The sequence below is a fragment of the Alexandromys fortis genome, unplaced genomic scaffold, assembly GCF_014885135.2.
Source record: "Alexandromys fortis isolate MF-2015 unplaced genomic scaffold, M_Fortis_MF-2015_v1.1 scaffold_99, whole genome shotgun sequence".
Classification (NCBI taxonomy): domain Eukaryota; kingdom Metazoa; phylum Chordata; class Mammalia; order Rodentia; family Cricetidae; genus Alexandromys; species Alexandromys fortis.
The window spans coordinates 4,976,639-5,000,442 of record NW_026067982.1 but is presented as its reverse complement, the minus strand read 5'-3'; the positions used below and the strand labels follow the sequence as shown (position 1 = coordinate 5,000,442).

The window sequence follows — 23,804 nt, the reverse complement described above, 5'->3', positions numbered from 1 at the left end:
GGAGAACCTGGGCAGAGCAGCTGACTTCAGCACCCGGAAGCCCTGACTTCTCTTTCTGTGCCAGTGTATTGTGAGCTGAGGAGGGGAAAGAGGAGAGCAATACCGGGGAAGTTTACTCCTTTAGAGCCTTGATCTCACAGTGAAACCGGCTAGGAAAGAGGGAGTCAAGGTCACATGTGAGAACAGAGTCTGCAAAAAGCCAAATCTGCTCACCTCAGAGCTAAGACACCTCCACTGTCTCTGAGAGGAACTCAGGGTCCTTTCTTTAGTTACAGAGAAAATTGTAGAAGACTAAGACCATCGTTCTGGGGCAACAACAGGTACAATGCAGTGTGCCTGATGCATATATGCTTGTGGATGTGTGTGTGTGTGTACGTGCATGCAGGGGTGAATCTGCATGTACACTGTGTTTGTGTGTAACTGATGACCCAGTACTTGTAGCTACATGCTAACTGCGTGACACAAGCCCACTCGACCATGTGGCTCTGGTAGGCTTTGCTCTTTTCTCCTATTCCGTCTGCCTTGCTGAAAACCACTAAATCACATTCCTAAAGCTGACCACCAAGGTCCTCTCACCTATTTGGCCACTTCCTCCTCCTGAGGCCGACTACCAAGGTCCAGTTATCAAAGTATTTAAATCCAGAAATCAACAACCCTCTTTGGCTCACCTAATTAACATGCCCAATCAAAACATAACACAGCATCCTAGCCCATTCTAACACTGATCTCCCCTTTTTCTTTTCTTAAAAACTACACGTTTAAGGTCATTTGCTGCTGGTTTTCTCCCTGAATCAGAAAGCAGTCATTTGAACCCTCCCCCATTCCATAAAGGATCTCTCTGTGAAAATAAGTGCATGGGTGTGGTTTGTGCCTATTATGGGGTCCAGGAGGGAGCCCCCACTTTGCAGGGGAGGTTCTCCTCATTGGTGCTGAGAGTGGATGAGCCAGGAATCTCCCAGCCCTTTTCCATACATTCAAATCCTCTGTCTCCCAATTCCCTCATCCAATAGTGGCTGATTGGTAAGTCCCCCACTTGGCTGTCCTAAAATAATCACCAAGTAATTGGGTGAAAGTCACGCAGTGTCTAGTGTCCCCACTCTGTCCTGTAGGATTGGCGAGACTGCACCTCACTTGAACTCCCATGGACTGACTGTTAGCTAGGCACATTCAGTCCAGTCTGGTTAGGTAGGGATTTCCCCCATTCATTCTTGGTGGTCGCACTGCCTGAATCTGGTACCTTTCCTCCTCCAAAAAGACCTGACAGCGGGTTGTGGATTCATCCTCCTATCATCTCCCAGGCCCCCAAAAAGCCCTGATCTGGATCCCATACTCACTCCCTGAATAGCTTGGCTCCAAACCCCAATCCAGTAAAAGAAACACACACTGAAAATGGGACTCAAGTGAGGGGAAGAGACACTTTGTCCCCAAACCTATAGCTGGAGAAATTTTCTCAGACCTTGAAATCAGGACCAGAAGAACACACTAAGCCCCTACATTCAGAGCATATGAAAGATATTTTCCCTGGTCCCAAAATTAGAGTCAAAAAGGTAAAAAGAACCAAAAAAAGAAATACAGTTTGATCCCAGAATCAAAGCTATCTCTGCCCCTGACACAAAACCACCCAATCCCTGAGCGTGGACAACAGACCAATTGCTGAGCACCTAGAGGCCGTTGGGAATTCCCTCAGGCCTGGACATCTCTTTCCGTCAGAGGGGATAGCCAATGCCAAGTCTGGAAGTCTGGAATTGCCTTCACTCCACTCAGGGGCAGCCAATCACAAGCACAGAGACTTGGAATTCCCAAAGTCTCTTCCCCAATATAGACACCCTCTTTTCACAAACCCCTGTGCTGTTCCTGTTGCTGCTGGAAGAACAGAGGTATCCAAGTAAACTCACAATAAAGACTCTTTGCTTTTGCTTTGGAAATGGGATCATGATGACTTTTTAGGATGTTGGGTGTAACAAAATTAACTCATACCCTGAGTGTGAGAAAGGCTTGGTTTTTATAAGTGATGTCCAGCAGGCGGCACAGCCATCCAAGCGAGCAAGCGTCTCCAAAAACAGCAGACCTTACATTACCCTGTTTAATCTTGTGACCCATTGCCTTGTAGGAATAGCTGGAGCAGTAAAATATTTTACAGCAATTAGCAATTTTTTAAGAATAGCCCAACTGTATCAGGAAATGATGGTCCATCTCAGGCCAGCTGACAGGGCACATTCAAAGTAGGAACAACTTCCTCATGGCTTCTACAAGCTGAATACAATGTTGTTTTTACAGCCACAGTAAATGTATCCTCTAAACATAGTGTTCGCCATCACAGGGGAAATCTCCACAAGTGGCTAGGGAGATCATTCATTTCTCCCAGGAGCTCACTTGGCAGGCAGCCTTGTCTGATTGATGAAGTCTAAGACAGTGAGAGTGTCTCAAAGTAAGAAGAATCGTCCTGAGTGACAAGAGCACCTGCACACACGCGTCCACCTACATTGCCCACTGGTGAGAGACAGACAATCAACAGGACAGCAGCAAGGGGTGCGGGGTTACAGCAAGAGTCTGCAAAGTCCCGGGTGTAAAGGTCAGTAGTTGCCATCATCTGAACAGAGGGTCTTGAGGTGGTGGAGTAAAATGGTCAGTGCTGGGGAGCACAGGATGACACTGGAGTCGGCTACCAAGCTCCCAAGCACTCAGGAAACCCTGGGTTTGGGCTAGGGTCACTTCAGCAGAGCTCCGCCTCCCTCTCAGAAGGAGGATGTGAAACCTATTCCCCTGATTTGTGCAAACCAACGCCCTAGTTCAAAGAACAGAAACCAAACCCTCCTCTGACTGCAGCCCCTCCCTTTAGGGACCAAGCAGACAGGATTGGAATCTAGGAAGTGCAGAGCAGAGAGCAGAGACTGTGAAGGGCAGGATCTGGAAGGAAATCTGGGCAGATCAGCCTTTGCTTCCCAGCTGTTCTGCTCTCCGAAAACACCAGAAACCCAGCACTGAGCATTCGGTCTGGCTGCTGGACATCCCAGCTAAGAAGACGCCATAGACAGCTACCCCAGCGACCTTGTTCCCAGGGAAGAGGGAACATCACAGGAGGGTCACTCACTTCATCACTGGGGAGCAGGTATGTGAAGGAATTTAAGTGCAGCTTGACCAGAAATCCTCCTTACTTATGACGCGGCAGGGGAATTCCTGGTACCAGGGCAGAGGAGCTTGTATTCCGGTTTATTTCACTCAGGGATTTTTTCACGGTTGGGCCCTTCTGCATCTTCTGTACCACAGAGGACCCCAACCCACCAGCAAGGCAGCAACAGTCTTTTCTATCTCCTGCACATTCCTGGGCCTGTTGCTCTTCTGATGAGAGCTTCAGTGTGGAGAAGGGGGGCAGGCTGTGTGAGTAGATTCCTCAGAGTCACTGCTGTAAGCTGTTTAGGGCGGGTTTTGTTCTTGGGGCTGTTTGTTGTTTTCATTGTTTTCGTTGCTATTTGAAACTGGATCCCTCTGTGTGCCTCTGGCTGGTCTAGGACCTGAAATCAGGCCGGGCTCTAACTCAGGAATCTATCTACCTCTTCCTGCTAGTGCTGAGATGAAAGGCGTGTCCCACCACACCCTGCTTTACTATTTTATTTACCCCACAGTGATAAAATGCCATAATTAGAATACTCACTAATATTTCCTGGTGAACAATGAATCTATGAAAAAGCATGAACTTGACCTTGACCACCTGTAGAGTAGAAAGGTCTTCAGGTTGGGTTTAGAAGAGGAAGTCTCTAAGTGGTCTTTTTCTCTGGCTTGGATCAGCTATTTTCTCTGAATTGAGAAAACTGAGGCAGGGCAGAAACTCTTTCAGTGATTACTTTAATGAGGTTTGGCCTTTTCCAACCCTTCAGAGAGTATGCCACGCTCAGTACTGACTGACCTGAAGATCATGCAGGCATATATATTTTACTGCAATAAAATAGCATATTAATTATTCTCTCAAACTTTCCATATAGTAGTCAAATATTATCAGGAAGTTTTCTCTTTTTATTCAGATGTCAAAATTTTTTTTCATTTAGTATATTTTTTGAGAGCCTCATGCATGAACACTGCATCTACCTCACTCCAGGTTCCCTCTCTCCTCACTCCAAATTTTCCCATCTCTCAATTACTGATCTAATCTTTAATTATTATCATAATATGTATGTACATATGCAATGGCTGCTACTTTGTCCACTTTCAAGATTTCTCACTGTTTCATACATATACTTATCAGAATATATCAAGGCTAGAGTAGTTGTTTTTTTGTCTCTCAGTCCTTTAATGGAAGTTCAGATTAGTTACATAAAACAAGAAGTACATAGAGCCTAGCATAGGAAATCTATTCATGAACAGCCTTCATTTTGTATTAAATCATTTGTTTATTTGGTAAGGTACAAGCACATTTGTTAAATTTGAACAAAGGGAATATAATGTAATTTTTAAAATTCAGTGAACACCAACAGAGTAGACCAGGCTGCACACCTGAGTAGTAAACTCTTTCCTATACCATGGTGCTATGAGTGTGCACGCATTGGGTCCTGTGTCAAATGGATTTCCTGCTGAGGGTGTCAGTCGGAAGCTGCGAAGATGCTGCTCCCAGATTCTGGATCTCCTCCACTTTGTATCCTGCATCTTTCCAGGTGTCCCTAAGTGGCACCGTCTCTCACTACTGAATCGCTCAAATCAACCCTTGACTGCCTTCCACGCTTTCTCCTCACTTGTGAATTTGAACTCCTCGTTCCAGCCACAGGTTGACTGGCAGTTCTCCAGATGCACCACAGTGCGCCATCTTTATCTCCACGCACGCGCTCTCTTCACTCCCGCCCTTTCCATTCACCCAGACCGCTCCACACAGCATTCGACACCTTGCTTAGATGTCGCTTCTTTTCGAAAATCTTCCATGCCCATGGGGTTCTATTCTGTGCTTCCCAGCAATCCCACAGATACCTGGTTCAGATGGTAGCATGTGTGAGGCAGGCCAAGAGGCAAATTCTGAGCATCAGAGCCTCTGTCTGGATGTTTTGAAGTCAGGGACAGGTCATTCCTGAGAAACGGCAGCCATTTAGAAGTGAAGCTGGGGTGACAACTGCTAGGGGCCCACAAAGGTGCTTGTGTTATCCTGGTTCTGGAACACAACTTGAGACCAAGAACAGTGATGGCCTCGGCTTTTTCCCTGCCTTGGCTTTGCTTTCTCTGTCTGAGATCTTTTGTAATTGCAAAAGGAACTGTAAGAGTCTTTCTGCTTCAGTGAATGATGGCATACAAGACAGAGGTCTTGGGATCATTGCCCAGGCTGACCTTGTGATCCATAGCAAGACCTCCTTAGTGTTGCAGGTATAGGTCTGAATTTATCTTGATGAACTAAAAGTCCTTCAAACAGGAAAATGGTCAAGGGTAAAGGAGTCTCAGTCAAGCCAAAATATACAATCAATCTAGAAGTAAATGCAGTTGAGTCCTGAACATTTGATTAAAAGGGGGAAAGACCCCATTTGTAATATGTGTGGTTAAAGGGACTCTGCTTTCCCCTTGGCTTTCTCTTTCTGAACTAATTCTTTGACCTTCCCGGTTCTTTCCTCCCTTAGCACCATCAACTGTTACCAACCATGGGTCAGTCCTCCTCTTCTACACCCCCTCAGAAGGAGGAGCCTGATTTGACTTCCAGCCTCAACACAAATCTTTACAATTTCAAGATGGAAACCAATATCCTGTCTCAGGAATTAACCACCTTGATTGAATCATACCTAAAGGACGGGAACCTGCGGGGAACAGTTTCTGCAATCAGCGATGCTCTGAGTGACATCGAGAAAATCCCACTGAACATCGCAGTGATGGGGGAGATTGGGGCTGGAAAATCCAGTCTCATCAATGCTCTACAGGGGGTGGGGCCTGATGAAGAGGGTGCGGCTGCTTCCACCGGAGTGTTATGTACCACCACTGAGAGAACACCATACCCATACTCCAAGGTTCCCAGTGTGACACTATGGGACCTGCCGGGCATCGGGTCCACTGCCTTCCAACCACATGATTACCTGAAGAAAATCAAGTTTGAGGAGTATGACTTCTTCATTATTGTCTCTTCTGGACGCTTTAAACACAATGACGCAGAACTAGCCAAAGCCATTGTGCAAGTGAATAGGCATTTCTATTTTATTCAAACCCACACAGACAATGATCTAATGACTCAAAAACAGCGTTGGCCTCAGAGATTCAATAGAGAGAACACCTTAAAGCAGATTCGAAATTCCATCTCAAGTATACTTAAGGAAGTGACCCAGCAGGAACCTCCAGTCTTTCTAGTCTCTAACTTTGATGTGTCTGACTTTGACTTCCCAGAGCTGGAGGCCACCCTTCTGAGGGAGCTCCCAGCCCACAAGCGGCACATCTTCATGCTCACTTTGTCAGTTGTTACGCAGTCCGCCATAGACCAGAAGAGGGACACAATGAAACAGAAGGTCTGGAGGGATTCCGTAATGCCAAGGGCATGGGTCACCATGTCATTTAAGGGCTTGACTAAAAATGACATAGAGAAGTTAAAAGAGACTTTGAACTTTTGCAGATCTTCCTTTGGCCTGGATGAGGCATCCCTGGAAAACATCGCTGAGGATTTGCACGTGGCCCTGGAGGAACTCAAGGAGAACATTAAGTCTCCACATTTGTTCTCAGAAGAGCAGGGTAAATCCTTAACAGATAAACTTTCGGAGTACATCAGCCACTCTTACTTTTCAAAGACTTTGCACTTGCAAAATTTCTTCATTGACACTGTGGCAAATGATGTTAAAATTCTCCTTAGCAAAGAAGAGCTTTTCACAGGGAAGGTAAGTCCATTTCAACTCTAAATCCTCTCTATATTAGGAGGCATCAATGTGTCAAAACTGTTTTCCACAGTTGTTCCAAGAAGAACCTTTCTATGCATTTTCTTGAAATGTTTTAAGGTGTTGTCAAGTCCATTTTCTGCACCTGTTGAAATCTTATGATCTATTGGAGAAGGCTGTTTGTTCATTCCCAGCCTCTTAGACCCAAAATAGCCACACAGAAATATATTATTTGCAATGCTGTTTGACCAATAGCTTAAGTGTATTGCTAGCTAGCTCTTAAATCTTTGGTTCCCATTTCTGTGTATCACCACGTGTCTGAGGCTTACTGGCAAGGTTCCAGCACGTCTGACTCCAGTGATGGCTACATGACTTCCTGCTGACTCCACCTACTCTCTCTATATATCTCATTCAGCCTGGCTTTACTCTGTTAAGCCATTGGGCAAAAGCAGTTTCTTTATTAACCAATAAAAGCAACACATAGACAGAAAGACTTCCTGCACCAATGGTCTCTCAGATTCAGACTTATAGGATGCACTCTTAAGGTGTTTCCCTACAAATTGTCTCATTTCTGTGGTGTTTATTTGCTTTGTTTTTATGAAATATTTCCATTAGATGGAATCCTTCTCGTCAGTTTGCTTTTGTTTCCTATGCTATGGGCCCCTATGTCCTGATGTTCTGATGAAGTTTATCATATACATTTTCCTTTAGGAATTTCAAATTTCCCTTCTTATAGCAAGCTCTTTGGCCATTTGAGTTGGTTTTTGTATAGGGTGAAAGCTAAGGGTCATGGTTTAGTCTTACCTGATGTGCAGTTTGCCCAGTTCTGCTTGTCAAACACTGTGCCCTTTGTGCAGTCTTAGTTTTGGAAGCCTCACTGAGATGTTGATTGAGTGTAGGTGCCCCCAGGTGGCTGTACATGTATGCCGACATTTCTGGGTCCTCTCTTCTGCTCAGGTGGTTGGACTATTGACCCATTTCCATGCCACTGTTTTCTGCGGTTCTGATTTATTCCTTGAAAGCAGGTATTTTGGTGCCTCCTTGCCCTTTTTTTTTTTTTTTTTTTTTTTTTTTTTTTTTTTTTTTTTGACCAATGCTGTTGGGCCGTTAGCATTTGCTTGTTCTTCTATGTACATTTTATCATTCCACAGTCAAGTTCTATTTTATGTAGTAGGAGCTGCGGGCCGCTTCCCGCCTCCCAGTTCCCAGCCACCGGCTAGCTTTCCCCAAAATAATTACACAGAAACTGTATTCTTTTAAATACTGCCTGGCCCGTTATCTATAGCCTCTTATTGGCTAATTCTCACATCTTGCTTTAACCCATATTTAGTAATCTGTGTAGCACCACGAGGTGGCTTACCAGGAATGATCTTAACCTGCGTCTGTCTCAGGTGGGAGACTCATAGTGACTAACTCACTTCCCTTCTTCCCAGCATTCTGTTCTGTCTACTCCACCCACCTAAGGTCTGGCTTATGAAATGGGCCAAGACAGTTTCTTTATTAACCAATGAAATCAACACAAACAGATCGACAGATGACAATACTACATCAATTTTAAATGACACTGATATTTTTAGATGAGATTTAATTGGGACTGAAGATTACTATGCAAAGTATAGGCAATTTGACAACATTTAGTGTTTATAAGCTATAAACATGGCAATCTTAGCATCTTTTGTAGCCTTGTTTGAGATTTCTTTCATCGGTGTTTTGTGAGCATTGTTTAATGCTTTCCATTTCCTTGGTTAATAATTGAATTTGATTGCTCCCTGCCTTTCCTTTCCTTTTTATCTTTCCTCTCCTCTCTTTTCTTTTTCTTTACCTTCCTTTCTTTTCTACTTTCCTCTTTGCCTTCCTATCCGCTATATGTGTATCTGTGTCTATTATAAACAGACTTTCAAGGTTTCTTTCAAATTTTTATACTTCAGATTTTCTAAAGCAAATCGTGCATTATCGTTCTAATTTCACTCATCAGTATTCTTTGGATTTCAGTAAGATTTTTTTTCTTGTTTGTTATTATACTTTTGGTTTACATACAAGATAGTGGGTTATATTATGGCATTTACATACAAGTGTACCGTTATACATTCTCATTCATTCTGATATGTTCTTATTCATTCATATGTTCTTACCTATTACCCTGATGCCCTCTACCATGCCTCTGTGCATGTCTGGCTAGCTCCCTTTTCCCCCAAAGAGTACCTTCTTCTTCTCCTTATCATATAGACTCTATTACTCACCCTATACATTTCCTCCTTTAACATTTCTTCTGCTGCTCATGTGATTGGAATTTTTATCATTGTTTTTGAAATATTTAAAAGAAATGCCATTTATTTTAACTTCTTCAGAATCTTTTACTAGAAGAGAGTTATGATCCTTTCTGTGTATCACTGCCTTGGCCATTTTTAATAATTCTTGTATCCTATGTAACAATTCTTGCTTCTCAGTGGAAATCTCTACTACTTAAATAGGATATCTGTACTAAGCAACTTCTCCAGAAAATGTGTCTTAGGAGGTTGGCTTGTTATGCGATATTGGGTCTATTTCCAGCTGTCCATCACAGTGTAGGTGCTATGTCTTCATTCTGGTGGCATTTAGTGAGTTTTGTCTCAGTCCATTCCATGTCAGAATTGTGGAGACCATTGTCTCAGCTGGTCTCACTAGACTGGGGACTCTCATGCATTACAAGCAACTGTGACATGAATTGTACAGTGTAAGCAATGCATCATACATGAATTTATATTCATTTCTGCAGCCACAATGACCAGGAGTTCCTAAACATTGTTTCTACTTGTCAATCAGTTGTCAGCAGAGTTCCAGTACTGGAGAGGCAGAGACAGGTAGACCTCCTAGGACTTATACTACATACATGTGCACTTGCACACACGCATGCAGCTTCACACACAACATCTCAAGTTATTCGCCTGAGAGTTTTGATTTTTTTCCATGTATTACTCTGAATGATTGTAGCATCTGTAATGCTGTGTCATTCCCCCCACTTCCCTTACTGTTATTGGTGACATGGCTTCCAACAAGGTGATTGGCAGAATCACAAATAGAATTCTGTAAACCTGAAGCTCCTATATTGAATTATATCATACGCCAGGATATTAGAGCAACTTGAAGCCAGTCTCTCATGACTGCCTGCATTTACCTTCTGTTCCATCTGCAATTCCAAAGCCCTGCCTGCGTTTCTAACATCAGAAGAAAAGGATACAAGTGTAGATCTGCACCTTCTCCCAAAGCTCTGGTATCTTTAGGATCAGAATTGATAAATGTGAATCTACACTCAAAGCTATCATGAAGTCTGGTTTTATACAATTCATGAATTAAAAAGTTTTAATATCTTTGTAAGATCATAATAAACTGTAAGTATATGACAGTAACTGGATATGACATATAAAGTCCAAAATATGAAATCTGTGGACATTTAAGGGAAGCATGTGTCGCTTCCCAATGGAACCTGTCTGAGCTTGTCCCACCTCTTCTGCTTTAAAAATTGATGCTTTTTCAGGGAAGGGGTATGATGGGAATTCATTTCTTCAGGTTTCTTTTGTTGTTGTTGTTTTGTTTTGTTTTGTTTTGTTTTGTTTTGTTTTGTTTTTTGAGACAGGGTTTCTCTGTAGCTTTGGAGCCTGCCCTGGTACTAGCTCTTATAAACCAAGCTGGCCTCAAACTCATAGAGATCTGCCTACCTTTGCCTCCCAAGTACTGGGATTAAAGGCATGCACCACCACCACCACCCAGCTTCAGGTTTTTTAACTTTAAGAAAATGAGGACACATTTTTAAATTTTTTTTTAGGTTTATTTATTTATTATGTATACAACATTCCTTCCATGTATGCCAGTAGGCCAGAAGAGGGCACCAGATCTCATGGTAGATGGCTGTGAACATGTGGTTGCTGGGAATTGAACTCAGGACCTCTGGAGGAGCAGTCAGTGCTCTTAACCTCTGAGCCGTCTCTCCAGCCTGATGACACATTTTTACTGTCTTCTTTGTGCTCTCTCCCTCTCTCTCTTTCTCTCTCTCTCTCTCTCTGTCCGTCTCTCTGTCTCTTTGTCTTTCTGTATCCAGTTTGGGATTTTTCATTTTTGTTGGTTGTTTGTTTAAGAATTAAAGACCAAACCACTAGAAAGCAGGGGCACATGGGGAACTTGCTTACCAATGAGGCTGGCCCCTACTTCCCCTGTTGAAAATGTAGGATAACATAGATTTTTAATAATGATTTTTTTTTAATTTATCCATTTTTAAGTTTTCAAACAAGCACATCCTACATGTTAAGTATAGCCCCTATTAGTTCCTTTGTTCCTGAGACAGTTTCTCTTCCCCTTTCATATCATACACATGTATGTAACTATGGATCTATATAAAATCTAAGATTCATGAATAACAAAATATATTTCTCTTTCTGAGGCTGGTTTAATGACTTAAAACAGTTATCTCCAGATACATCCACTTTTCTGCAAATGCCATAGTTTCAGTCTTCTTTATGGCTAGAACAAAGTCCATCACACCTGGGTAGTGATGTGTCCACCCTTCTGTGGGACACGTAATGAATCTTGTCCACTCCCCACCTCGTGTCCCTTCTCCCTTCATGCACACTCCTCCCAAGAGAAGCCGGGAGAGGTGTGCTAAGGAAGCAGAGGGCATGAGGCCTAAGAGCAATGCTTGTGAGCTCACAAGAGGCAGGGAGCCTTCCCAGGAGAGATGCTGCTGGAGGATTTGCTGTGCTGCTGATCTCTGCCCATAGGGTTTGACATTGTACGGGTGGTCACTATAAAAGGAGTAAACAGAATCTGAAGATAATCGTAGATAAGATATAAACACAAGGGAAGGTAATTTCATGGAATAAGTGGACCTTGAATCAGACAGTAAGGAAAAAGGGAAGTCATAGGACAAGTAGAGCCTGAGAAAGAGGGCATTTGACATGCCAGGCAGAAATCAAGCCAGCAGCCAGGAACGGAGAGAAGGGGCTGTCCACCTCTAATGGGCACAGAGGATGAAGTCCTGCTTTACCGCAGCAGCAAAGCCCTAGGCCTTGCTCTGCTGGACTCATAATTGCAATGTCTCTCTTGTCTCCTCTCTTCAGCATCTTCTGGAAACAGCTGCATGCAAGTCTTCTAGACCCTCTCCTTCAACGGCCCAGCTTTTGGCATCCAGCTTTGAAAAATTTTTTAAGAACTTCAAGAAGGAAAACAAAATCCTCTCTGAGGAAACTATCACCTTGATTGAATCCCACCTGGAGAATAAGAACCTCCCAGGAGCGGTTTCTGCAATCAGCAATGCTCTCAGAAACATCGACAGAGCCCCACTGAACATCGCAGTGACGGGAGAAGCAGGAGCGGGCAAATCCAGCTTCATCAATGCCCTGAGGGGAGTGAGGGATGAAGAAGAAGGCGCAGCTCCCACTGGGGTGGTAGAGACAACCATGGAGAGAACTCCATACCCCCACCCAAAGCTTCCCATGGTGACAATATGGGACCTGCCTGGGATTGGATCCACATCGTTCCCTCCCCAAAACTACCTAACGGAAATGAAGTTTGCTGAGTATGACTTCTTCATTATCATCTCGGCTACTCGCTTCAAAGACACTGATGCACATTTGGCCAAAGCCATTGCCAAGATGAATACAAAGTTCTACTTTGTCCGAACCAAGATAGATCAAGATGTAAGTAATGAAGAGAAAAGTAAACCTAAGACTTTCAATAGAGACAGCGTCTTAAAGAAAATCCGAGACGACTGTTCAAGGCATCTCCAGGAGACTCTCTCCAGTGAGCCCCCAGTCTTTTTGGTCTCTAACCTTGATGTGTCCGACTTTGACTTCCCAGAGCTGGAGACCACCCTACTGAGCGAGCTCCCAGCCCACAAGCGCCATGTCTTCATGCTGTCCTTGCACAGTGTTACGGAGACTGCCATTGACCAGAAGAGAGATTTCCTGAAACAGAAGATCCAGCTGGAGGCCTTGAAGGCTGGAGCTTGGGCCACCATTCCATTTGGGGGCCTGGTCCTAGATAAGATCCAGAAGGTAGAGGAGACCTTGGACCTCTACAGGTCCTACTTTGGGCTGGAAGATACCTCGCTGGAAAATATTGCCAAGGATTTTAACGTGTCTGTCAATGAGATCAAAGCACACCTTAAGTCTCTCCATTTGCTAACAAGGACCAATGACATGTCCTTAGAAAACAAACTATGGAAATACATTGAATATATTTCCTCTGTTACTGGGGGGCTACTTGCCACAGGCCTTTACTTTAGAAAGACTTTCTATTTGAAAAATCTCTTCATTGATACAGTGGCAAGTGATGCCAAGACTCTTCTCAATAAGGAGTTTTTATCAGAGAAGCTGATTGACCCCCCAGAATACTGGGAAGCAGCGATGGAGCTATGAGTCACTTACCTTCAGGCTGGCTTTGGTCACTGACTTATGAGCTACTTTGAAGCAGCAAACATTTTCTATGAAAGACCAGAGGGCTCACCTCTTTCAGAGACTGTGGCAGCTGAATAAGAGTCATCAACAGTGTAAACACACATGGGAAAAGCTGTCTCCCACTAAAATATCATGATGAGAACACACGGGTATATACAAGTGACTTATAATATCCTTCTGAGATTAAACTTGGATCTTTTGTCTCGCGGAGATTCCCCAGGCATTGCCACAAGAATATCATTTGGGGTTATGAAGGACAGGGGGCTGATTCCCAGAACACATCTCCACATGAGGCGGTATCTCCTGGACACAAGAGCCACATGGTAGATGGGATTGTGACCATTGTCCATGCTTCTCCAGGATGGACACAAGAGTCTCAGCACTCTTCCTGAAATGCAGAGGCAAATACCATAACCCCTTTCTTCTGTCCTTAGCTCTAAGTCCAGAACCACATGGCCGAAACTGCCAAGTCCCACTGCTTGCTAGGGCTGGAAAATGGCCCCCTTGTTTATTTACGTCTTCACCAGCTACCTGGTTTTGAAGGTTCCCATCACTGCCTAAGCTTGGCCATTTGGAAACTTGCTCTGTAGACCAGGCTGGCCTCAAACTCAGACATTGGCCAGCCTCTGTCTTCCCAGTGCTGGGATTAAAGGTGTATACCACCACACCAGGCTCTAAACTTTTCTCTAGAGCCTTTCCAGGAGTTGAAAATTTAGCTGGGTGGGATTTTGCCCTGAGGTCACCACTTCTGTTAGTACATTTCTTAATCTGTTTATCTTCTTGGACACAGGATTTAGCTCTATTCCACTTCCTGGTGATTTTTTTCCTCCTTAAAATTTACATTTTATAATTTACCCTGCTCAGATTGCTCTTTTTCATTATAAATCTTCATCAGAGTTAACACTAATTCATTAGCATTAACCTGACATAATACATACCAGGCTATTTTGAGATTTCTTCTGCCAATGGAATTAATCCAAAAGTATTAACTTTATCCTCAGGCAGACTCTTCAGACAAGGGCAGAAGATAGCTACTTTCTTCACTAAAATGTCACAAGAGCTATCTACTAAGGCAGCATACTAAAATTCTCCCATGAAACCTCTTGAGCAAACCCCCAGAGTTCATCAAATCACATTCAACACCACTGTCTTCCATGCTAGTACCAGTATGGCCCATTTAGCAGTACTTAAAGCATTCAACTGCTTTTCTAATCCATAGTCCTAACGTCCATATTCCTTCAAACAAAAGCATGGTCAGACCTATAATAGCAATACCCCACTCCTGGTACCAACTTCTGTCTGAGTTAGGGTTTCTGATACTGTGAAGAGACACCAAGACCACAGCATCTCTTGTAAAGGAAACATTTAATTGGGGTGGAAACATTTAATTCGGATATTCAGTCCATTATTAATGTGATGTCCTGTCCCTTTAAGAGACAAGCCACGCCCACTCTCTCCTGTCTGTTGTCTGCTGAGGCTGATCTTCAGCTTCCAGCCTGAGTCCCTTCTCTTTTCTGTCCCTCCCACAAAGGCAGCTTCTGCCTTGCTCCATTCTCCCCACTTCTCCCCTTTTCCCCTCTCTGTCTCTCTCTGTTTCTCTCTGCTCTTCCCCCTTCTCCCCTTCCCCCTTCTTCCCTTCCCTTCCATAACCCACTAAATAAATATCCAAACTCACTCTGCATGACGTGCCTATCCTTATGTCTCTCGCCTGCCATGTGGCTCCCTCCCCAGGATCAGCCGCCTTCTGAGACCTGTGGCATGATCTCATGTTGTGCCCATCCATCTGTCTCTCCTCATAGGACTCCCTGCCTGGGACTGTCTGCTCTCCCAACCCCCTGCCTGCTGCCTGGCCCCACTAGGGGACCTGCAGTATGGTCTCATGGCCCGCTGTCTGCTGCAGCCACTGGGGATCTGCAGCATTTTTACTTAACCCATTACAATTATCAAGGACCATGGCAGCATGCAGGCAGACATGGTGCTGGAGAAGTAGCTGAGAGTCCTACACTGCAGGCAACAGGAAATGGTCTGACAGTCACACTGAGGGAATCTTGAGCAAAAGAGACCTCAAAGGCCACCCCCACAATGACACACTTCCTCCAGCAAGGTTATACTTCCTCCAACAACGCCACACCTCCTAATAGTGCCACTCCCCATGACTTAAGGGGAGCAATTACTTCAAACTATCACAAACCCTATCTCAAAAAAAAAAAAAAGAAACAAACAAAATAAAACAAGTAACTGCCCATTGATCATCAACTGCCCTTTGAGTTTCTACCCACTCAGCCTGTGGTGTATGCAAACTTCCAGTCTGTTTATCCTGTGTGTGGTAGATGTGTGTGATATGTGTGGAGTGGGCGAGCATGAATCCTGCCTACAGTTTCTCGGACATCAGAATGCCTTACAGACCAGGCAATGGTGGCACACACGTTTAACCCCAGTAGCCACACTAGTTTGCCATAGAAACCAGGTGGTAGTGATGCACGCCTTTAGTCCAGCCCTAGAAAGGAATAGGAAATGAGAGGAGACAGGTTTCAGACACAGTCTCAATCTGAGATTCCTGGAGGCAGGATCTCCATTTTGGACTGAAAGAGAGGTAAGAGCCAGTGACTGACTGCTCTGCTTTTCTGACCTTCAGGTTGAACCCCAATATCTGTCTCTGGGTTCTATTAATCATGCCTCATGTTTTCACCTGTGTGTCTACAGTGAATGAATGATTACACAGAACAACCGTACTATCCAAACAGGGCATCAGAAGTCTCACACGGGGCATCCACGCGTCTCACACAGCAGGGAGGTGTGCCAAGGTCGTCCGCACATTCATCCTCATTCTAAGCAACAAGCATCTTTTTTTTTTCCTATCACTCCAGCAATGTACAGAAAACAAACACAGAGAAGCCATGGGAAATCCAAGACTTGCTCCAGCATCTTAAGATGAGCATTGGGTATATGTATCAATGCATGGGGGGAGTTTGGAGCTTGAGAGACTGCCCTGGAGTACATTGAGCCCCCTCCATTGAGTTCTGCATTCCTTGAGAGGGAAAATCCATTTTCTTTAAGGATGGGGATGGTTCCCGGTAGGAAAAATGTGCCCTCACCCTCAGGGGTGTATGGGCAGCACATATTGGACTCTGGATAATAATTAAAAGGAAAAGAGGAAATGGAGCTGGAAGGAAACTCAGGAAGTAGGAGTGGACCTGGGAGGAGTTAGGGAGAGAACGTGCGGGAATATGATCAAAATGCATTGCGTGCATGAAATACTCAAAGATCTAATAAAAACTGTACTTTCTAAGAAATTACGGAAACAGAGTAAATGGGGAAAAACAGAATTGCTTTGTTTTAAGAAGGACAGACAAACATGTCTGTATCCCATTAGTCCTTTCTTCCTGACTGTAGCTGGTTCTATTTCCCTGCCTCCTCATAAAGAGGGAACTTATTTTCTTGGAGATTTCCTCCAAGAAGCTCAGGCCCAGGCTTCCCTTCCCTCAGCTTGGGGCATAGCTTTGAAAGCTATGAATGGAAGCAGTTTGGGTTCAGAAATGATTTATTACAGAAACCCTCACCCTGCTCTGCTGAGGTGTGTGACACAGATGATTAAACTGACAGGAGGGGCTGGAGGGATGGCTCCACGGTGAAGAGCACTGGCTGCTCCTCCAGAGGACCCAGGTTCGATTCCCAGCACCCACATGGTGGTCTGGCTTGGTCTTTCATCTTTCTGCTCATTCAATTCTTGTCGAAGCCGAGGAACAAACACTGCAATTCCCTGGATGACTTACAATTATACATAGAGTTCCAGGCTGCCAGGGAAAGAGACTGAGATTTTGACTCAAAAATCCAAGATAGACAGTAACAAAGGCAGACAGATGAAAGGGAGAAAAAAAAAGAGGGAGGTGGAGCCAATGCTGGGTACCAAGGGAAGTCACAATGACAACTCTGATTCTGCCTTGGAGGTGACTGTGCTGACCCTGAGCCCCTTCCTGCTTGGGTGGGAAGAAGTCAGGCACAGAGAGACAGGACATTGCAACACAAGAGAGGAGATCCGGCAGTGTGATGGGCAGGATTTGTGCTCAGGGCTCCAGAGCAAGGCTCTGGCCAATGCAGGGTTGCATGAGACACCCAGCTCCTGTCCTGCCCAGCCTGTCTCCTTCCAGCATAAGACACAGGCTCAGCTCTGTGCTCCACCCTGCTCCTCTGTGTTCAGATTTGCAGAGAGAACTTCCAGTAATTACCAAACAGTAGAGGCCATAACAGAGCTGCCCTGGCCTTCTGAAGGAAGCGTGGCTCCTGTGCCCTGCACCTGCTTTTCCTAGAATTCCCCAGCCCATCTCACCTCCATCTTGGGAAGATCACGAGTGTTAGTGCTGCTTTGACAAGGTGAACCCAGTCCTTGGCTCCATCCAGAAGTCAACCTTTCACCGAACATTTCTGAGCTCTTAGAAAACTGAGCTCCCCCTCCTACCCCAGCTCAGCGCCCCTTTCCTCTCAGCCTCCTGTGTACTGACTGGAGACCACTTCTCTTTCTGGATGAAATCGTCTCTCTTGTGAAGATGGTGAAGTAGAGGAAGCAGGTGAAAAGAAAGGAAGCTTGCCAGGGAGCAGGCAGGGTGAGGTGTGCAGTCATCCGAGGGGCAGCTCCGGGATTAATATTGCCCTGGGAAGATGGGTTCTACACAGACCCAGAAAAAAGCCTGACCCATTGACTGAACTGTGATCATCTCTGGGCAGAATATGCAAAGCCTAGAGTTAGGCTCCGCCCCTCTGAGAAGGTTAAGGAACTGGCTGAACACACAGTGTCCAAAAATAGGAACCAAACCAGCCCTCACTGCAGGCCTCATCCCATAAGAGCTAAGGCACAAAGAACCCTGGGGAAGAAACTGCAGAACGGAGAACAGGGGCTTGTGGTGGACCGGATCTGGAAGGAAATTCAGGACGGTCAGAGGTCAGAGCACTCTCAGCTCCTCCTCCTCCGCCTCGGGCTGTGGGTGTCACAGGAGGACCTCAGAACTTGAGTTCACCACTTCCTTTGCTGAGCATCCTCCGTCTGCATAAGAATTGTGTGAGGAGCGGACCCTGCCTGAGCTCAAACTAGTTCCTTAGAGAGAGAAAGAAAGGGGTGACTCTACAGGGGGAAAGCGGCATCTGGCCACAGTCTCATCCGTAGAAGGTAAGTAGAAGTTTCTGTTGTTTTCTTATCCGTTTCTGTGACAAAGAGAACTTAAAAACAAGAGTTTGTTTTTGTTTGTGGTTTATAAGGAGCTACTGTCTGTCTTAGTTACTTTTCTATTGCTCTGATAAAACACCATGACCAAGGCAACTCGAAAAAGAAAGCGTTTGATTGGGAGCTTATATCCCCCTAGAAGCCAGCAGGGAGAGCTAATTTCAGATGCTATAGACTTTTGAAACCTCAGAGCCCACTCCCAGTGACATGACTTTCCAACAAGGCCACACCTTCCATTCCTTCTCAAACATCCTGCCAACTGTATTCAAAGCCGTCCAGCCTAGGAGCCTGTGGGAGCCATTCTCATCCAAACCAGCACACAGCCCAGGGTGGCACCAAGATGGGAAAACAGGAGCATGCGACAGTCGGTCACATCTCGTCTGCAGTCAGGAACAGAGAGCAACAAAAGCTGATGGTGGTTATCCGTTCTGTCCCTGCCCTGAGAACAGGAAGTGGTGCCCCCCACAGTCAGAGTGGGTCTTCTACTGCCACTAAACCTCCCTAGAAATACAACCACAGATGCAACCAGAAGTTTGCTCTCTGCATAATGTAAAAGCCAATAAAATGACAGAAAGATTCACCATTACAACCCTGTTCGTGGGGTGACATGCAATTCAACCCCTGGCACCAGGACAGGAGAGCTGGAGGTCTGGTTTATTCCACTCAGGAGTTCACAACAGGGCCCCTCTGGTGCTCTTCTTTTTAAAGATTTTATGTGTATGAGTGCTTTGCCTGCATGTATATATGTGCGCCACAGGCAAGCCTTGTGCCCACAGAGGGAATGGGAATCAAAGTAGGCTGTGAGGCGCCATGTGGGTGCTGGGAATTGAACCTGGGTGCTGGGCAAGAGAAACCAGTAGCTTTAGCCTCTTTGCCAGCTCTCCACCTTGTGATGGTCTTCTGTACCAATTAGCGTATTCTTTTACCTGCTTAAGCTCCTCCAACACAGCAGTGAGGAGGTAAATATCCCTTCTATCTGGCTACGCTCACTTCCTGGCTCTTCTGATGGGGTTCAAGTTTGGGGGGAACAGAGTACAATATGCTCCACAGGTCTAAGGGAATCTCTACTGTAACTTCCTCATTTTCTTCAGAGGGTTAAACCCCACTGTCAGAACCACCCATAGGCAATACCTTGGTTACCCTGTAAGTATAAAAACTCATAAGCCGGGAGTTGAACTTAAAACCTCTGGAAGAACAGCCAGTGCTCTTAACTTCTGAGCCACCTCACCAGCCCCTAGATAGTGATTTTTTGATGTGTATTCCATTTTTGTATAATAGTTGCTAGTTTAAAAAAAATCCTATGAAATAGATGTCAGGATTTGTACTATATGATCACACTTTGATCACACTCGACGACAGGAATGGCGGCCATCCAGAACCTTGTGTTGGACCTATTAAGGACACTTGGGCACCCCTGCAGAGAGGCCCAAGTGACAAAGAAATAAGGTTCTTGGTCTCAAAGCCAACTAGGATTTGCCTGCCGTGAACTACCAAGTAAGTAAGCTTGGAAGCAGGTGGCCTGGCCTCCCATGGCCTCTACCTGGATGGGGAGCCTGGCTGCAACCTCTTCAAATGGCCTGAGCCAGACCTGCCCAGCTAAGCTGCTCTCTGATTACTGACCCTCAGAAAATACACAAAGTATCGAAGGTCGGTTATTTAAGTCTGCGGTTTGGTGGGTAATTTGATATGAAACAGATATTACAACACAGTCACTGGGAGAACCGTCCACTGTTCTGTTAACTTTGAACCTCCCTTCTAACTGTTTTCCTTCCGGTGAAGACCAATTTTTCTTTTAGAATATCCTTTAATAAAGGCCCACTCATTGTAGACCCTGAACAAAAAAGGAACTCACGAGCCCCTCACCCACACGAGCCCCTCACCCACCTCTCATGGAAGGGGAATCTCAAACTAGGGTTGAAAGAGGCGCTGTCTGCGCACCCTGCCAGTTTGACTCAGCTCAAGTATTTGATCTGCATTGAGAAGCCAGCTCCACAGTCAGGCCCAGACTCGTCCCTCTGTACATTACGTGAATGCAGTGGGAACTTCCCAAATTTCTTTTTTTCCGGTTTCCCAGTGCATGCCCTGTGCACCACGGACATTGTCGACCATGAGGAAGCAGATCAAGTCCTTCTGGAGTAAATCAACACACTAGTTTTAGCTCACTATTCCTCCTAGTGGACAAATGCGGAATAAAACCAGATGTTTGACCTGGTGGTTGTGGCACAAGCCTTGAATCCCAGCACATGGGAGGCAGAGGCAGGGGGACCTCTGTGAGTTCAAGGTCAGCCTGGTCTACAAAGCGAGTTCCAGGACAGTCAGGGTGGTTATACAGAGAAACCCTATCTCAAAAACAAAAACAAAACAAAACAAAAATAGATGCTCAAAACCAGCATATATATTGGTCCCTCCTCCAAGGTGATACAAGCAGCTAACACTTGCTGCAGAGAGGAGGCTTTCTACAGTAGAGCTGCCTTCACCCAGCACAGGGGCTTCCAAGGATGCAGGGTTCATGAGTCATCACCCCTAGTGAGTGGGCTTCCCAGTGAGGCCACTGCCCTCAGTCACCCAGGTTTCTGCAAATGACCCCCAAATGTTTGGTGGTTGGCTAAGACAGACTTGGAGGAAATGGCTTTGCTCTATCTGGGGGGGGGGGGGGGGGGGGGGGGGGGGGGGGGGGGGGGGGGGGGGGGGGGGGGGGGGGGGGGGGGGATGACTGTTCACATCGCTCCAGAAAAGTCACATGATTGGGTCTGTGGCCTCCTGACCATCACCCCTTATCACCATCCCTGCCCATAGTTCTCAGATGGGTAAACCGTGCTGCCAGAGGGACCGAAAACTGGACCGCAGTGACACCTAGAGGCTACTTAGGGAAAGACGACTTTTTCTTGTGCGCTTTGTCCTTTTTTAACATTTTTTGAGACTTCCATAAATGAATATTCTGTTTACATCACTTTTATACCTCCCTTTTCTCCAACTCCTCCACTTCTTCTAAAACTCATGGCCTCTTTTTCTTTATTTATTGCTATGCACATACATGCATACATTACACCCAAACACACACAAATACAAACAAAAATGCTGAGTCCACTTAGTGTTGTACGTATAAGTGTTTAGAGCTGATCATTTGAGGCTAGATGATCCTTCAGGAGTCTTGTCCTCAGAGAAGACTGGTTAGCCCTAAGAGAGAAATGTTTTATGTGAAATATGTGAGCCAGGGCAAAATGAATTCATTATTAGGAAACCAAAATATTACATGGGAAAATAATCCCACTTTCTGTCCCTTCAGAGAATGCAAAGGCAATTACTTTGAGAATTCAAGATGATCTGCGGAGATAGATGACGTGACGTGAATGATAAAAGCTGAGAGAGCAAAGGCAAATAAACGAGAGTTTGAAAAGAAGACTGAAGAAAGACTTCTCCAGCTCACCTGAATCACACCAGGAAGAGCTGAGAGGATTTCCTCCAAAGTGCGGTCAGGGCGCTAAGACACTTCACTGATTCTTCAGCACACACCTCCTGAGCCCACTGAGTCCAGTATCCAGTATGAGGCCAAGAGGGGCAACTGCAGACGAGGTAACCTCCTTTCTTCTTTTTTTTTTTTTTTTCTTGGTTTTTCGAGACAGGGTTTCTCTGTGGCTTTGGAGCCTGTCCTGGAACTAGCTCTGTAGACCAGGCTGGTCTCGAACTCACAGAGATCCGCCTGCCTTTGCCTCCCGAGTGCTGGGATTAAAGGCGTGCGCCACCATCGCCCGGCGGTAACCTCCTTTCTGATCCCCAACTGTAAACGCCTTGCTTTCCGTGTGGGAGTCAGAGTGCAGTTCTGCATGCTGAAGAACTGAGGGGTGACTTCACGGTAACTGGAGCGCTAATCAGGACAGCGTGTGATAGATTGGTTACCTCCGTGGGTGCTTTGTGGGGAAAAGGGGGAGGAAGATTAGCGTGGGTCCCCAGCTCAGTGAGAGCAGGAGACCAGGAAAGCCCTTGCTTTCAGAGCCCCCTCCATGCTGCAGTAGACAAGCCTTCTGTGAGGGCGCTGGGCCTCCAGGCTGTGGGGCGCACACCTTTAATCCTAGCACTCGGGAAGTATATGCAGGTGGATCTCTGAGTTGGAAGCCAGCCTGGTCTATAAAGTGAGTTCCAGGACAGCTGGGGCTACACAGAGAAACCCTGTCTCTAAAAACAAAATCATAATGATAAAATAATAATAGTGATAATAATAACAAGGTCCATGAGAAACTAAATTTGCTGATCTTGGAGCTAAGGCACCTATACTACCCCTGACAGAAATACTAGGGCCCTTTCTTTAGTCACAGTGCAAATTAGAGGAGAACTAAGTAGCCTGTAACAATAGTGGATACAAGGCTCTGTGGTTGCAAGTTGTTTGGGTGTGTGTGTGTTTGTGTGTGTGTGTGTGTGTGTGTGTATGGATTTGTGCACGTCTGTCTGTACATGGCATGCCTCCATGTGTGATAGGTGTGAGATTGTGATTGACAGGTCACCCAGCTAGGTACAAAACCCTGCTCATCCAGGGTGAGTCAGCATGAATCTTTCTGTGAGGTGTGACCTGGTGTGGGGATGAAGTAACAGTACCAGGATGTCACTGTTGAACGAAAGGGGGAAAGTGCCAGAGAGAGGCAGTCCTCACAGCCACTTGAGTGTCAGATAAACAAAGAAATGCCTGTGCTGTGTATTTTATAGTCCTTGACCTTTCTTTCCTGTCTACAGTGAATTAATGATTAATCAGAGTGAAGGCCTATTGAAGCTGGAGCTTGAGTAACTCAGATGTTAAGGGTCTGTGTTGGTCATGGTAGCTCATGCCTTTAGTTCTAGCACTCAGGAGGCAGATCCAGGTGGAGCTTTGGGGATTCAAGGCCAGCCTGGTCTACTGACCGAGAGTTCCAGGCCAAGGAGGACCACAGTGAGATTCTATCTCAAGCGTTTCTCAAAAAGAGCACTCTTCTATTCTTGCAAAAGACCCCAGGTTTAGTTTCCAGCACCCATATGGTGGCTCACAACTGCCCTTAACTCCGGTTCCAGGGGATCGGGCCCTCTCTTCTGGCCTCTGCAGGCACCAGGCTCACACAGTGTGCATACACATACCATCAAAACATTCATATACATAAAACAAATTAATCGGGGCTGGAGAGATGGCTCAGAGGTTAAGAGCACTGACTGCTCTTCCAGAGATCCTGAGTTCAATTCCCAGCAACCACATGGTGGCTCACAACCATCTGTAATGAGATCTGGCGCCCTCTTCTGGTCTGTAGGTGTATATGCAGGCAGAGCACTCTGTATATATTAAATAAATAAATAAATAAATAAATAAATAAATAAATAAATAAA

At 45.4% G+C, this 23,804-nt stretch overlaps 2 protein-coding genes across 5 annotated transcripts in view; both read left to right on the top strand.

Annotated features, from left to right (window-relative positions):
* The first annotated feature begins 2,562 nt into the window (after window positions 1-2,562).
* LOC126511402 (uncharacterized) lies at window positions 2,563-14,920 on the top strand. Its single transcript, XM_050158524.1, has 3 exons — window positions 2,563-3,109; window positions 5,589-6,821; window positions 11,909-14,920. Exons 2-3 carry the CDS (start codon window positions 5,610-5,612, stop codon window positions 13,205-13,207), a joined length of 2,511 nt encoding a protein of 836 aa, XP_050014481.1. The 5' UTR covers window positions 2,563-3,109; window positions 5,589-5,609; the 3' UTR covers window positions 13,208-14,920.
* A 3,336-nt stretch (window positions 14,921-18,256) lies between these two features.
* Window positions 18,257-23,804, top strand: part of LOC126511418 (immunity-related GTPase family M protein 1-like) — an 18,637-nt gene continuing 13,089 nt past the window's right edge. For 2 of the 4 annotated variants that reach the window (XM_050158566.1, XM_050158570.1), the window contains exons 1-2: window positions 18,257-18,407; window positions 21,748-22,034. In XM_050158566.1, coding sequence (XP_050014523.1) covers window positions 22,005-22,034 — 30 coding nt within the window. In that variant the 5' untranslated portion in view covers window positions 18,257-18,407; window positions 21,748-22,004. The remainder of the gene's footprint in view (window positions 18,408-21,747; window positions 22,035-23,804) is intronic. The other 2 variants (XM_050158569.1, XM_050158568.1) reach the window with 1 other exon arrangement.

Excerpts from the sequence above, each read along its gene's own strand:
- LOC126511402 (XM_050158524.1), top strand. The coding sequence starts at position 5,610 with ATGGGTCAGTCCTCCTCTTCTACACCCCCTCAGAAGGAGGAGCCTGAT. Across the intron at positions 6,822-11,908 it reads AAGAGCTTTTCACAGGGAAG|CATCTTCTGGAAACAGCTGC; the intron begins GTAAGTCCATTT and ends TCCTCTCTTCAG.